The following is a 14984-nucleotide window of genomic DNA, read 5'->3' as shown; positions in this document are numbered from 1 at the left end:
CCATGGCCTCATTGTGCTCGCATCCACTGTATGGTCTCCGTACGCCTTCAGCAAGCGTCAATGGGTGTCAATGGCTGCAATTTGTTCGGCAGTGAGGAATTCAATAACATACCTCTGTTTCTTATGAACCTCTGTGCACCTCTATGTCAGATGCCATTTTTGTAGACTGCCCTGCTGCCACTATTTCTCGCATGACAACCAAACTAACAGGACATTAGAGTGAAGGTTCAACCTTTACTACAACACCACTAACATCCGGCTCAGACGTTACAGATCAACACAAAAAAATAGGAGGTATTAGTTTCGGAACGACCCTCGTACGACCAAGATCGTCTGAGGGCAGCATTGTTCATAATGAGTGTTGAGAAACTGCTCTTTGCACGCAATAAAGCCGGTAGTGGAATTTTTTAACCATTACGTTACTTTTAGCTGTTGAAATGTATTGATACCATATAAATAAGCAATAAATGTAATCATAAGTCACTTATACTTCCGTTTTGCCATTTGTAACGCGTTTTATAGCCCACGTAAAATTCAAACAGCTGCATCCGCAACCATTGAAAGTTGAACACATGTTCATAATATGAACTTGTTTACTGAGAATAGTCTATACTACCACCCCCTAAAATATTTACTGTCTCTCGTGATCAACTCTGTATATTTTAATTCTTTGTTAATAGTAATCTCTATTCAAGTGATATTTAGAATAATTACAGTTCATTGAAGTGAAAATTTATTTTCGTCGAGTAAGAAATGTGCTTCGAGCGATTTCATTGCGTTAGCTGGCTGTGTGATCCAACAGCTTCTGAAAGCATATTACTAGTTGAAAACTCTTACAAGGATGAGAGTGGAGTTGTGTAAAAGATCTAATTAACTTTTTTCTGATAATCAAATTGTTGCAACGACGAAGGAGATCTGAGAAAGTGGAAGTTTAGTATTTGAGGAAAGTAAATCAGTGAAAGCAATAAGTTAGGGACTGTAAAATATGACAACAAACGAATAAAAAAATGGAATAAAATTCAAATTTATAACAATGTCTTATTGAATTTCGTACACAAAAACCGTAATAATAGGTTATATTCAATTCGTATTCGTGTAAAATAAAACTAAAATATCAGACAACATATGCTTGACAGAATCTAAATGTACCGCAACTGTAGCATATAATCACAATAATAACTCCGGTCCAAGGCTTTACAACAAGATAATAGCTACATTGCCAAACATTCAATTTGCTAATGCTTCTTATTTTACAAACAAAATCAATTAAAACTATCATTGTTTAGGGAAGCAATATAAAATTTCAATTACTGTAATATCTGTGTTTTTTTCTTTTTCTCTCTCTCCTTTTTATTTTGTTTTAAAATTGTGTGTAATGTCCCTGAGTACGAGTATGTATTCCTTCTGGAGGTGCTAGAGTGATTTTATGTAAACAATAATATGTATCTTTATTCTAGCAATAATAATAATAATAATAATAATAATAATAATAATAATATAAAAATAATAATTATTATTATTAATATTATTATTAAATAAATAAATAAATTCCTACTTATTTGCGATATATTATAATAAATCGTACATTAAAAATTCTTTCTCTCCAACATTTTATAAACTCACTACAATATGTTTGTTAGTGAATGTGAAAAATGTTGGACACTGATCTTGAAAACCTGTGGAAGGATACAGAACAATAGATGAAGGACGAAATCGGACAAGAAGAGACAAATCAGAAATACTACCAGTTTGATCTAAAATGGAACTTTATTAGGGAATATAGGCCTATTTTTAGCAACTTAGAATTAGAGATAAGAGAATAACAAAAATATTATACACCACATTCTACAAGGGCTGCAGTAACAAAGGGAAACTTACAATGAGATGGGAATAGCAGTTTAATAAGTTAAACAGACCAACACGATCTAATCATTGAAGATAATAATAGGCCTAGTAGTGGTGCTTTTGCAATAATAATAATAATAATAATAATAATAATGTATTTCTGCTAGACCTATTATTATTATTATTATTATTATTATTATTATTATTATTATTGTTGTTGTTTCAGTAGGATATTACAGTTCTAATTTTATCAGGATTGCAAACTCATCGAAATAAATTTTAAATTTTTAAGCAAATTTTAGGCATATGGTTTTAACATTCGTGTTTAACTTTAACTTTATTTATGACACTGGGCGCTGACCACATATGTGCGTCAAAGTACAGACAAATAATTGTACCCTACTCCGTCTGTACAGTGAATTGTATTCGTACAGTATTGATGAATTGGGAATTTCCTCTCTGAAATATGGATTTCTGTTTGTTACAGAGTGCGATGAAGCATGTCGGCAAGAACAACCTTAAGAGTGTCAATTCCTTGACATTAGGTGATGAAAAGCCGAAAATCGACACTGGCCAGAAGATTATTACCAACCATCACATCGGTCCGAATCCGGCGCAGGTAAGAAGCACGAAATTGCTACTCGAGTATGTTTTGTGCCTCCTTTATCGATAATTGCACATGTTTTTATTTACAGTAGAATGACAAGCATGCCGGTACTAATGTTGATTGTCGAGCCGTAACCTCCCTATTCCTTGCAGGCTACCATGACCTGTAACATTTACGTTTTCATTCAGAATAGACTGTGTCTTTGAAACATTTTTGACGACGAACCCCCTCCCCCCCCCCCCTTTTCATCACATTGCTGTAGTGCGATTTGAGGTGTAATGTAAAACAAAATGTAGAACGTAGCAATGTGAGGTTTGCTATTAATTTAAAAAGAAAACTATTTAATTGTGTTTTTATTTAACGCTTAAACGCAAAATAGTCGGATGTTTAAATGTTCACTGAACAACTTTATAATGATGATGGTGATAAAATAATAATAATAATAATAATAATAATAATAATAAATAATACCGTATATCGGTTGTTATATTGTTAATCACATCTTCTGATACCCCGGTCTCCATTCTTTTTTGTGGTTTTACTGAGCCTCCTCTAGATGTAGTTTTAGCATAGCGCGCCTTATTTCACCCCTCTACGTTGTTCTTGGTCTTCCTTTCTTGCGTTTACATTGAGATATCTATTCTATTGTGCTTCTCTATAGTTGTTTCTCTTCCATTCATTTACGTGATGATGATGATGATGATGATGATGATACTTACTTACAAATGGCTTTAAGGAAATGCGCAAGTTCATTGCCCCCTCACATAAGCCCGCCATCGGTCCCTATCCTGTGCAAGATTAATCCAGTCCCCATCATATTCCACCTCCCTCAAATCCATTTTAATATTATCCTCCCATCATGTCTCGGCCTCCCCAAAGGTCTTCTTATCTCCGGTTATTGTAAGGTTTCGTAACAAGCTGTTTTACGGTGATGGGTTGTTAGCTCTTCTCCCAACCCCCAAGCTGGAGGACCACCCCTAATCGGCTGTCCACGACTGCTTATTCAATATATTCGCAGTTACCCTGCATATCTGAAGGCAGTCTCCTCCATGCCGTGGTGATAGGGACCCACAATACATGGAATAATAATAATAATAATAATAATAATAATAATAATAATAATAATTACTACTGTTATTAGCAGTCCACCAGTAACTGCTCGTCGAATCTCCAGAGATTGGATTCGCGCCCCCCGGTTGAGCATCACTGTCCTAGAGGACTTGCAGAAATGCCAATTTAAAGTTATCTTCTGTCTCTAGCCATCTTTCTCCGTTTTCGCTTATTCGTATGCTTCTACATATTTCCTTCTTAACAAATGCTTTTCTTGTTTTACTTCCGCTTTCCACTCACTTTCACTTTTTCTTCTGTTTCTTTTTATCTTATTTCCTCTGTTTTTCATCGTCTTCTGTACTTTCTTTGCATTGTCTTTTCTGCGTTGTTGCCAATATCAGCACTCTCCCGTTTTCTTGACTTTCCTCTTTTCATACTTTTTCTTTCCCACTTTTCTTCTCTACTGTGCTCTTTCCATGATCTTTTATAATATATTTATATGTTGTCTTCGTTTCTTCGTTATTTTCTGGTTTGTTTGTTTTCTTTCTTCCTCAGTTTTCTTAAATTCCTTGAGTTGACTTTCATTTGTTTTTAGTATTCCCTTCATTTCCCACTTACTCCTCTTTCTCTCCGTCTCTTATCCTTATATTGTCTTTACTTCGTTATGTTTGTCTCATTTTTTCCCCCTCAAATTCTTCCTTTCATTATCTCTTTTTTCTCCATTTTTTTCTTTTAGTTTACATTTTTTTCCTTTCCTTCTCCCCTCTTCCGTTCCTTTCTTACAGTCGTAGGTTTTCTTTCTTCCGTTATCGATTTTATATATATATATATATATTTTTTCCTGTTATGTTACTCTTTTTGTAGTCCTGTGCCTAGGGTTGTCAGATTTTAAAAATATCGAATCAAATAGTGTAGCCTATGTATGTATAGGATAATTATAGTCCCGTCGCAGCCAATCACGTTGCAGGTCGGCTACATTTAAACGTGTACGTCATGTAATTCGCTGCTGATTACGTAATTCACTTCCTAAGGCTCGATAAATATTTAACATATCCGCCCGCCATTTTTGCTCTTTCGTTGGCGTTTGCAGAAAGCACACGAGGACGTTATTTGCCGTTCAATTATTTGCTCAATTACAATGCGTTTGATTTATTATCATAGGAGCTACGACATTATAATGTTTAACGATGTGGCGGTGTGGCAAATAGATTCCTCGTCTGGTAGTTCGGCAACGAAAGAACAAAACAGGCGAACGATACTACCTACCTAGACTTTATAGAGCCTTCACTTCCTAAGGAGTAAGCAAAGAGGAGGAGTCACGCCGGAAATAACAGCGACGTGACTATAAATACTTTTCAACATTTTAGTGAATATCATTGCATTAAATTGTAATTTATAATATTATATTATTTAATGTGACAATTTAATAGGCCCTATAAAAAATAAAAAAAAAAACATTTTCGTTAAGTAAAATTTACATTAACATATAAACATCAAAATACAAACTTTAAAATGGTAGGAGAGTATTCTCTTAAATCTGCATGCCCCTCAAGTCTGAACACGATGCTTGGTTCATTTATTCCTCGTCGTCCGCGAATTTCAATTCTGCTTAGTAATGGATAATATATTTAAAAGCGGGACATTCTGCGTACCGCGACGGGTATGAGCGGGACACGGGAAAATTTCCTGAAAATCGGGACAACCCTATCTGTGCCCCATCTCATGTGTTTTTGAATTCGTGGTTTGATGTTTATTTAACATAGTGCATGGAGATATAATTCTGTTCAAGCGCTTATATCATTTGTAGCTCTTCTAAGTGAAGTAGCAAAATGCACAACAAACATTCTTAACAGATACATTCAATTAATTGAATGTCACGTGAAGAATAGCTGAATCGAACAGTATCCGTGGCAAGTAATTAAAAGTTTATAAATTGGTGCCATCGCATATTATTTCTTGCCTTTTTGTTCCATCACAACTCGTTTCTTCATATAATTTAATGTTTGTATAAATTAGCTCGTAAATAGACGTGAATAGAGAAGACCGCAATTAAGAATACAATCGTGTGAGAGTGTCTGTAATTTGGAACACTTCGTCTTCTATCAAAACAAATTAGCGTTCTCATTGTTGGGAATGTTGCCGGCAGATGGCAGACCAATACAGGATCAAGTTACACCAAGTACTCGATTCCTCCGACAGATGGCAGGTCTGTCAGTTGAAGAGGGGTGGGAGATTTGTGTGAATTGATTCCGGAGTGAGTAGCATCATGCATGGAAACTACTCCATTACATTAGTTCTTGTAGTACCAGAGCGGTGGTTTGTTTGCATGGTTTACTTTTGAACTATTTATTGAAGCCGCTTTCGATATTATACCGCCATTCAATGAAAATGAATCCACAGAAAAACTTTAATGTTCTTTCCCAAAGGATGTGGTTTTAATTACCACTTAAATTAATTGGTTGTCCAGTTTATGGTGATGAAACATTGATTGGATTGTACAGATTGCCTTTTTTATGTCGTTGAATTACATTTTTTTTTTGCTTTCGTTTGTTTAAAGAAAAAATAATCTATCCATAGTTTTCGAAACGCTGTTCGAGATTACGTTGGCGTTTTTTTTTTATTATTTTACAAATGTACATAAAATGATGCTGCAAAATATATTATTTCGAGTTTTCGGCATCCATTAAACCGAAAAAGTGGTTTTGGGTTTTTGTACTGATACGGAATTAAAAAATGGGCCTAGTCTTGGTACCGGCCCTCCTCTTTGTATGCAACAAGCTTCGTAATACTGACCACAAGTACCATACATTTAGGCGTCCATGTTTACTGCACATGCGCAATGCTTTGTATCCGGAACTTAGTAAAATTAGGTGGCCCAAATTTTGTTTCTGGATCTGTACAACAGTTCATCCTAACCTACGAGATGAATTTTGTTCATATTCAATATTTAGAAGTTAACTTACGTAGGAATAATGAACATGAATTATAATAAATTGTTAGAAAAAAAATAGTCGTATTTTTAAATAACTTATTTTTTATTTAATATTTATTTAATACACTAGCAGTCTTACTAATAAACCGTGTATAGTTTTTATACGAGACTTATGCAGAGTTGATACAGACAACGTTACTAATACACCGTGAATAAGCTGTGGACGTATAAACAGGCTGTAACTATACAATGGGAATTGCTTTGAAGTAGTTATATACACGAAACCCCATGTTTAAGCATTGTATATAGGGAAAAAATGGCCGCCCCTTTAACAGCTGTCGTATCGACTGTCATTTTATGATGATGTTTACCTTGTAACCACAGAAGAACAAACCAAAGATCATAGAATTATTAGAATAATATTGCTGTAGCTTGTACTCTTTGACCAAAATGTAGTGTGGTAATCGATTAGAGCCAGTTGTACTATCGATATTTAACACGCCACACTAGAGCGCTCTACCGGATGAAATAGAGAACGTCAGATATTCTATTACCTTTCGTAACGAAGTAATGACGAAACTATGACGTAGCTGTGTAACAGTTGTACTGTTATACACGACGTATGTAGTGATTATTAGTAAGGAATTTACACACGATTTATAAACGAGCTACTCATTGTATAAGTATAAGACAGTTAAACGTCTGTATATAGAGTTTTTATTAGTAAGACCGTAGGTTTACACTACATTAGGCATTGCAGCAGAAGCTCGTGCTCGGGCACAGTTCAGTTTAGTTATACAAAATTGAAGAGTGTTCATTCAACACAGTAATATAGTAAAATACAAACCATGTAATACATACAAATATAAAAAATACAAAAGTACACGAGTATTAGATTACAAAAATAAATGCCAATGGTTTCCTTAGTCATTTCTTTTTGTTGCGTACACTAATCTGGCAACTTAAATAGTATAATTGATATCAAAGGGAAAATGATTTTTTTCAGAGAAATTCGTTATCTACAGAATTATTTATACTTTTCAGTTGGGATTTCCAAGTTGTACTGCACTCATTCATCACAATAGAACACGTGACCTGTCTGTAACCAAAGAGTCACTTTTCCATGAAGTTACTAAAATTTGATATCTCCTGTTGCATGGGAGAATGTCTAAAAATAAAATCAGTGTTGCAACGATCATTTCAGTGACGTATAAAACACTTAGGTACATGATCTTTGAATAGTCGTATCGCTTTTGAAAGTGAAAATAATATCACAAATAAAATTATAGAAGCTAGTTTATCAGTTGGTTATTTAACGACCGATTGTCACCGTATTTACAAGAAAAAGGAACTTAAATGGTAGAAATTAATCATTCTATAACCTAATTAATGTAAAATAATCATCATCAGCAGCATTAGAGCCCTGTTCCTCGGAATATTTCAAGATATTCTTCTAGGACTGTCTATTCCTGGCAGCCATCCTCCAAATATAATCATTAATCATATATGGTTCTAAAAATATATAGGTCTATATATGTATTTTTTTAATTTAACAACTTTATTCCACGCAAAAGCAAAACGCGTTCATAGTATCATCATCATCATGGTTTCTGTCCTTTGGATTCGTCAGACTTTTTAGGTACTTTAAAACATTAGAGGTCTGTAAATAGTGGGACTCCGTCTCCATATATCACGCAAAATTACCGCCTGAGACAATGTACAGTAAGTCGTCACTTTCTGTGTTCCGTGTGTGCTCGTTTCACCGATATAGTCTAACCCGCTTTTTGTCATCTACAGGTTCGTACTTAGCTGCTTTTCACCGCCATTGGCAGTAGAGTAAAAAGCATTTCAAGTGTTATCTTTACACGTTTTCAACGTTAAAGGAATTTTATTTCGTAACAGCGTAAATGTTTTCAATGTTTAGGGGATTTTGAAATAATGCTAGCGCGCGTGTGCATGCATGTTGATGTGTGTGTGTGTGTGTGTGAATGATTAAACAGGTAGTTACAATGTGAGTAAATGGCATAAATGTATATGCAGATACATACTAAAAGACTGTACAGTGTACATATTGTATTATTAGACCTACAAAACCGCATATAAAATAATTTAACAAACTCGGAATATAATGAGTAAGCTGTTATTTATAATAAACAGAATTCATGCGGATGGTGACAACGTAGGTACCAAAGTATATGCGGTGAAGCACATTTGCGAAATTTAACTAGAAACTCAGCCTGGTTGCGAAAAAATAAACGACCCACTTGCTAATCGGTTTTGCAATTTTTGTGAGTCCGTTTGCGAAAGGCCGGAACGGGATTTTCTTTCTCAGTTTTAAATGGCTGAGGAATGTACGCGGAATTGTTTATATGTCACTTTCTTGGGACGTGTAATATCAGCTGTTTGTTCCTGCACACATTTCACATAAGCCTAACACGAAGATCGTAGTCAGTTTTCCTTTTTCTCGCAGTTATAACAATTTCTAAAAGGAATTTGTAATCATTCAAAAGAGGATTACCGTATTATGTGGGAAATTTTTAATTTCTAATACTTTACTCACGAATTTATTTATTTACGAGGGTGTTTCAAAAAGTAAGGTTACAAGAGCTCTCGTGAATAAACTCTATACACAGTAGTAGGGCACTGGTACGCATTACTTTTCAACATAGTCACCATGCTTGCCCAAACACTTGTTTCAACGGTAGACCAAGGCATCGGTGTCGGCATAGTAAACATTTACTTTAAGTCCCGAAGCCACGTCATGACGGCTTGCTGAACGGCCGTATCGATATTGAATCTCTTATCATCCAAGTGCTTCTTAAACGGTCGGCATAGATGGAAATCACTGGTCCAGGTCGGGGCTGTAGGGACATTGGTCCAGTACCTCCCACCGGAAGCACCAAACCCATACCTGTGTCCGTGACATCACATTCGCACCGTACACCTCAACAAGTTGACTATGGATTTTTGCTGGTGAGGTGGCCTTCAATCGCAAAAAAACCGAATCACATTACTCCCATCTTTGACCACGTTTCCTTTCGCGTAGCCATCTTACAACTGATATTGCGAGTGCCCGACGCAACATACGCGTCATTTAATGGCTGCGTGATAAAGTTGTGGTCTCCTCTGCTGCCGTGGTAGAAAATTCGAACAGGAGGGAGAATATGTTACCCGTGAGAGCTGTTGTTACCCTACTTTTGTAATCACCCCCGTGCATCACAGAAGCTTGACAACACTTAGTAGTGTAATAAAAATGTGTAGGTTACACCATTTTTTTTTTAACTATGCACATTTTTAAATTTGTAGTTTTCAACAATTCGTATTTTTTTAAATTGTCATTTGTTTTAAAATCCATGTTGACTAAGTGTATGGTATACTGTGCATTGGTTCCGTATGTCCTCCGACGAATATAATAATAATAATAATAATAATAATAATAATAATAATAACAATAATAGCTTTATTTAACCTGGCAGAGTTAAGGCCGTTAGGCCTTCTCTTACACTTAACCAGGATTAAAGCTTGCTTACACAGTTAAACATAAAACTGGATCGGAATTAAGTAATTACATACTGATACAATTTAGGTACATAATGAGATCAAAAGAAGTAGTTACATAAAATTTACCTCATAAAATAAAAATAAACTTAGTGAAATACATATTAATGTTGTTAGAATCAAATACGAATCACATAAAAACAGAAGCCGATAATTCAATAACAAAATGTACACAGTAAAATAAAAATAAACACATTAGTATACATATTAGTATTAGATTACAATTAAGTAGGATTTACATAATTAAACCAGAAACCGACAATTGAATAAAATGTACACAGATTAATAATACAAAAACAACACAGTGGGATACATATTGGCGTTAAGTGATAAATAAACACGATTTAGATAATAAAAATAAGAAACAAAAAAACAATGGAACACATTCCATTAAATATTTGCAACGCGTTAGGTCTGGCAACTCACCATAAGATATTTTTCTAATTTACATTTAAAGGAAATTAAAGTTTGGCAGCCCTTGACTTCAGGCGGCAGAGAATTCCAGTGACGAGAAGTAGCAACAGTGAAAGATGAAGAATAAAGAGATGATGTGTGCAGTGGTATTTCTAGCGTGTTATCATATTGTGACCGAGTATTTAAGTTATGATACCGAGAAAGACTGTGGAATCGGACAGATAATCGGAATATACATCTTGCGTAAAGGAAACTGAAACTCGTGTATCTATATTTGCATACCTAGATAGGCCATACACAGACATTCATAAATCTTATATTGTACCGGTAATTTACAAGAAATATGATTATTTCTTTGTACACTCTTGAAGCATTTTAGGTCCTGAAGGTAATTTTCACAGTTTCGCAAAAGAGTCGTGCACTTCTTTCGCAAACGTAACATGCATTAATCAGTAGGATCAATTGACATTTCGCAGACGTGCCAAGTGTTATTGCGTACAGACTTCAAGAGAATCGTAACCTCCCTATTTCCTCTAGCGTCAGTTGTTCCATATTAGAGCTTTTCGTATTCACGATGTTTCATGGGAATCTAACCCCCGCCAGTAATGAGAATAATTGGCTGTAGTAGAAGAAACGAAACATGTTTCAAGGATCGGCTGTCGGACCATTTTTGTTTTTAGTCATGGTTAACGACCTATCTTTAAATATTAGTGGCAACTCCATCCTATTGTCGGCCTGGTTGGCGCAGTTGGTATAGTGCGGCCTTCGATGCCCGAGGTTGCGGGTTCGATCCCGGGCAAGGTCGATGGCATTTAAGTGTGCTTAAATGCGACAGGCTCATGTCAGTAGGTTTACTGGCATGTAAAAGAACTGCGCGACAAAATTCTGGCACACCGGCGACGCTCATATAATCTCGGCAGTTGCGAGCGTCGTTATATAGAACATAACATTCCAATCCTATTTACTGTTGACATTACTCTATTTGTTCGGATAATAACGTTACAGAATTCAAAGGAATCTATGACCGGACCATTGAATGAAGCATGTAGGTCACAGCACTCGCTGAAATGGGTAAAGGGTGTTCAGAGCAACGTAATATGCCCCGTCGTGCAGTAGCCAGAGAGGGAAAGAGCATACCCGCCAGCAGCCACGGATGCACCATAGTGCAGTCTCTTATCCGCGGATAAGAGGCGCTAGCCCGAGGGTGCAGTGTGCTGATGACCGCTGATCTAGATGATTCGAGGCTAATAGTTTTTGTTTCAATGCAAATGAAACACAAAATATTTTCTTTAAGTAAACTTGATTCTCACTGTCAGGTGAAACTTTTAGAAATAATTTTATATCATAAAATGGCATGGCTGAATCAAAATCTGTCAAGAGTTCTCAACTAGTAGCTCTTAAAATGTTTTAAAACTTTCGAACCAAATATGTATTTAAAAAACGCCTATTTTGTTTTTCTTACAAATAGCTTGTTAATCGTTCCTTTTATAATAGTAGGGAATATCTTGATGGTAGTGTAAATATTTTTCACTATTTTATTTATTTTATTTGCTTTTACATTTTTTATGTGTTATTGAATAAATTTTAATTACTATTTTCTTGTTTTATTACACTGTGTATTTTATTGTATTTTAACCATGTCTATAGCATATCGACGACGTAATTCCAGTAGCCTACCACGTATGTAAAAAAAAAAGGTTTTAGGAGAAAGAAAAGTAATCTGTATTTATTTCGTTTCCTAATATTAACTAAATTGCGATTTGAGTTTCACAAAGAAGTTAAGAAAATGATTATCTTAATTATTGAATACAAAATTGAGTTAATAATAATTTCCAATCTTCCTGAACTAGGTGAGGTTGCCAAAGGCAAAGAATGTTAAACAGTAACGTTTAAGGTGTGACATTAAAAACGTCTTACAAGAAATTGGTTTACAATAAACTGAAATTTACAGTAGATTATGTTTTACAATTTAAGATAATGAAAATTTGTAGTAAATAAAAAATACAGATAAAAATAAAATAGACTGAGGAAATTCAACTGTAATTTGAATTGAAGTGCAAGTGTCGCCGTAAAATCTGCAGAGAACCCTTCAAAGCTATCATAGATATTTCCTTAATTTTTATTGCTGGGACTCCAAATTTGTGACAGAATGACACGAATTATTTTGTTATGGTCCCTGTAGTGAGAAACATGGAATATTAAACCAAAAATACCACATAATGAATTTTGTGTAATAATTCAGATTAAGTGGTATTGGAATTAGAACGACGTTATGTTCATGTTCTTGACAATAAAGATTGATTGATTGATTACACACACCCCTTATTAGAGAGAGAGAGAGACTGACAGAGAACGATCACTGCAACTCATTTCCTACACCTCTTATCCGGATATATGTATGTGTTGCAGCCTAATAATTGAAAATGACAATTATGTAGTCGCATATTCTGTAAGCGTTGAGTGTGAACTCTGACGCGCCTGTTCTGTCCAGCGCGCTAGGTTGATTCCCCATCTTTCAGATCTCATGAACGTTTCCACGTTTTATTTATAGGGAACATAGTTTGCCAAAGTTGCACTTGACGCTTGATGTAGCATCAAATCTAAATTTGTCGGACACGTTCTCCGGCCTAGTTCTGCTGCTGCTGCTGCTGCTGCTGCTGCTGCTGCTGGTAGCTCGTTAATTAAAACTGTTTGAATCGTTTTGTGCCACGTCGGAAATCTGTAGTTCCGTTTTATTTCAGTCTTTCGCCCGAAAGTAAATTTTAGTAACTACCACGATTTATCGTAGACATGAGTGTTTTATTTGTTACTGGATAGAAGTAACTCGTATCTCCACTCTCCAGTCCCCAGGCTTTTCACGTCACTTCCAGCAAGGACACATGCTTTCCTTGTTACGAACTGAACCGCAATTTCATGCTGTAATCTCTTAAACTTCTCAATAGTTTTGAACTCCCATACTATTTTCTTATTTTCTGTTAGTGTTATTTTAACTTATTCATTTATTATTATTATTATTATTATTATTATTATTATTATTATTACTGCATCAACCTTTGTATGTATTGTAATCGCCATTATAATGCGTACCGTACCCTCGTCATAATTACACTCCATAACTAATCCTTATTTAATACAAAAAGACTTCGCATATCGACAAACAATGCAAAATCCTTCTGCGCCTCAACCCCTGATTAGTTTAGTTTTGAACTTCCATACTATTTTCTTATTTTCTGTTAGTGTTATTTTAACTTTATTATTATTATTATTATTATTATTATTATTATTATTACTGCATCAACCTCTGTATGTTCTGTAATCGCCATTATAATGCGTACCGTACCCTCGTCATAATTACACTCCATAACTAATCCTTATTTAATACAAGAAGACTTCGCATATCAACAAACAATGCAAAATCCTTCCGCGCCTCAACCCCTGATTGGTTCTGCGTCGTAAAATGGGACATGCATCGACACGTGTGGAGCAATGACAGATGACGTGACATAACAGACAAATTTTAGACTAACAACCTAACGTAAATGATTGGATATAATGTGAGATTTTTACAAGAATGTTCTTACATTATGAAGCTTCACGAACTACTTCTAAAGGATTTCCCCTTACGATGTTTGAGTCCTGAATTACTGACAATTAGCTCAACCATTATAGCCTGCACTATCACGTGTGTTACAAGGACTTAATAGTCCACAATTTTAAAACAGCACAGCACTGATACCGTATTCTGCATAGTACACGGACATACAGAAACTGACTGATCGACCGCGGTTCCCATCTCCATGCTTGTGTTATGTTGTGAGTTGTGGTGTAGCCATATGTAAATTACGCAACCTACCTTCTTTGTCCTGCAGCCATCAGGGACGGATGTTTAGGCATTTATTTTGGTTAAAATATGTCGGCATATAGACACTAAAATAGTAAAAATAGGCAATGAAATAGGCATTTATTGTATATGGAAACAGATAAAAAATAGACAAATACTTGATAAACTATCCCATGCGGTACTCACTTTCCTTGGTTACATGTCACAACAAGATGCTTTTTAAGTTGTCAGCTGCCATAGTGAGCCGTCTATCAGAGAGAACGTTTTTCATCGTGGAAAAAGATATTTCTACTTCTACTGAAGTGATTGGAGCAAACTTAAAATAACTTATTTCAGAAGGATTGTCTCTACTTTCTTTCAGAGATCGGGTAAAACCGACTGTGTATTGTCTCAAAAAGAGGGGTGTGAGACTTCAAAGTACGCGTTACTTGGGCGTGCAAGCACAGTATAGAGAACATACAGTAAAGACACCTAAGCCATTTCGTGGGAACAAATTCTGAGTGCGCATGTCACGAAACCGGGTGTATTATCTGGAACCTCCACCAGACGGATCTGCATCTACGCAGGGCTGGCATAATTTAATATTAACTAAAACATTCATTACTCATCTTTTAATAATTTTAAAGACATGAGGCAAAGGAATGGTAATATAACCATAATAATAATTACTTCCGTATGCAATCATCATGAAAATATTCACTAGTTGACGCTAACGTTCAAGTCACTGTTTGAGGCTT

The 14984-nt window shown here is 35.3% G+C and overlaps 1 protein-coding gene across 2 annotated transcripts in view; it reads left to right on the top strand.

Moving 5' to 3' along the window:
• The window catches only part of LOC138714842 (autism susceptibility gene 2 protein homolog), a 634091-nt gene that overhangs the window by 215670 nt on the left and 403437 nt on the right, over window positions 1-14984 (top strand). For both annotated transcript variants that reach the window (XM_069847029.1, XM_069847030.1), the window contains exon 2: window positions 2333-2464. In XM_069847029.1, coding sequence (XP_069703130.1) covers window positions 2333-2464 — 132 coding nt within the window. The remainder of the gene's footprint in view (window positions 1-2332; window positions 2465-14984) is intronic.

This window comes from Periplaneta americana, chromosome 15 (genome assembly GCF_040183065.1).
Source record: "Periplaneta americana isolate PAMFEO1 chromosome 15, P.americana_PAMFEO1_priV1, whole genome shotgun sequence".
NCBI classification, from domain to species: domain Eukaryota; kingdom Metazoa; phylum Arthropoda; class Insecta; order Blattodea; family Blattidae; genus Periplaneta; species Periplaneta americana.
The sequence above is the reverse complement of the archived record's forward strand: the minus strand, read 5'-3'. Positions and strand labels throughout refer to the sequence as shown.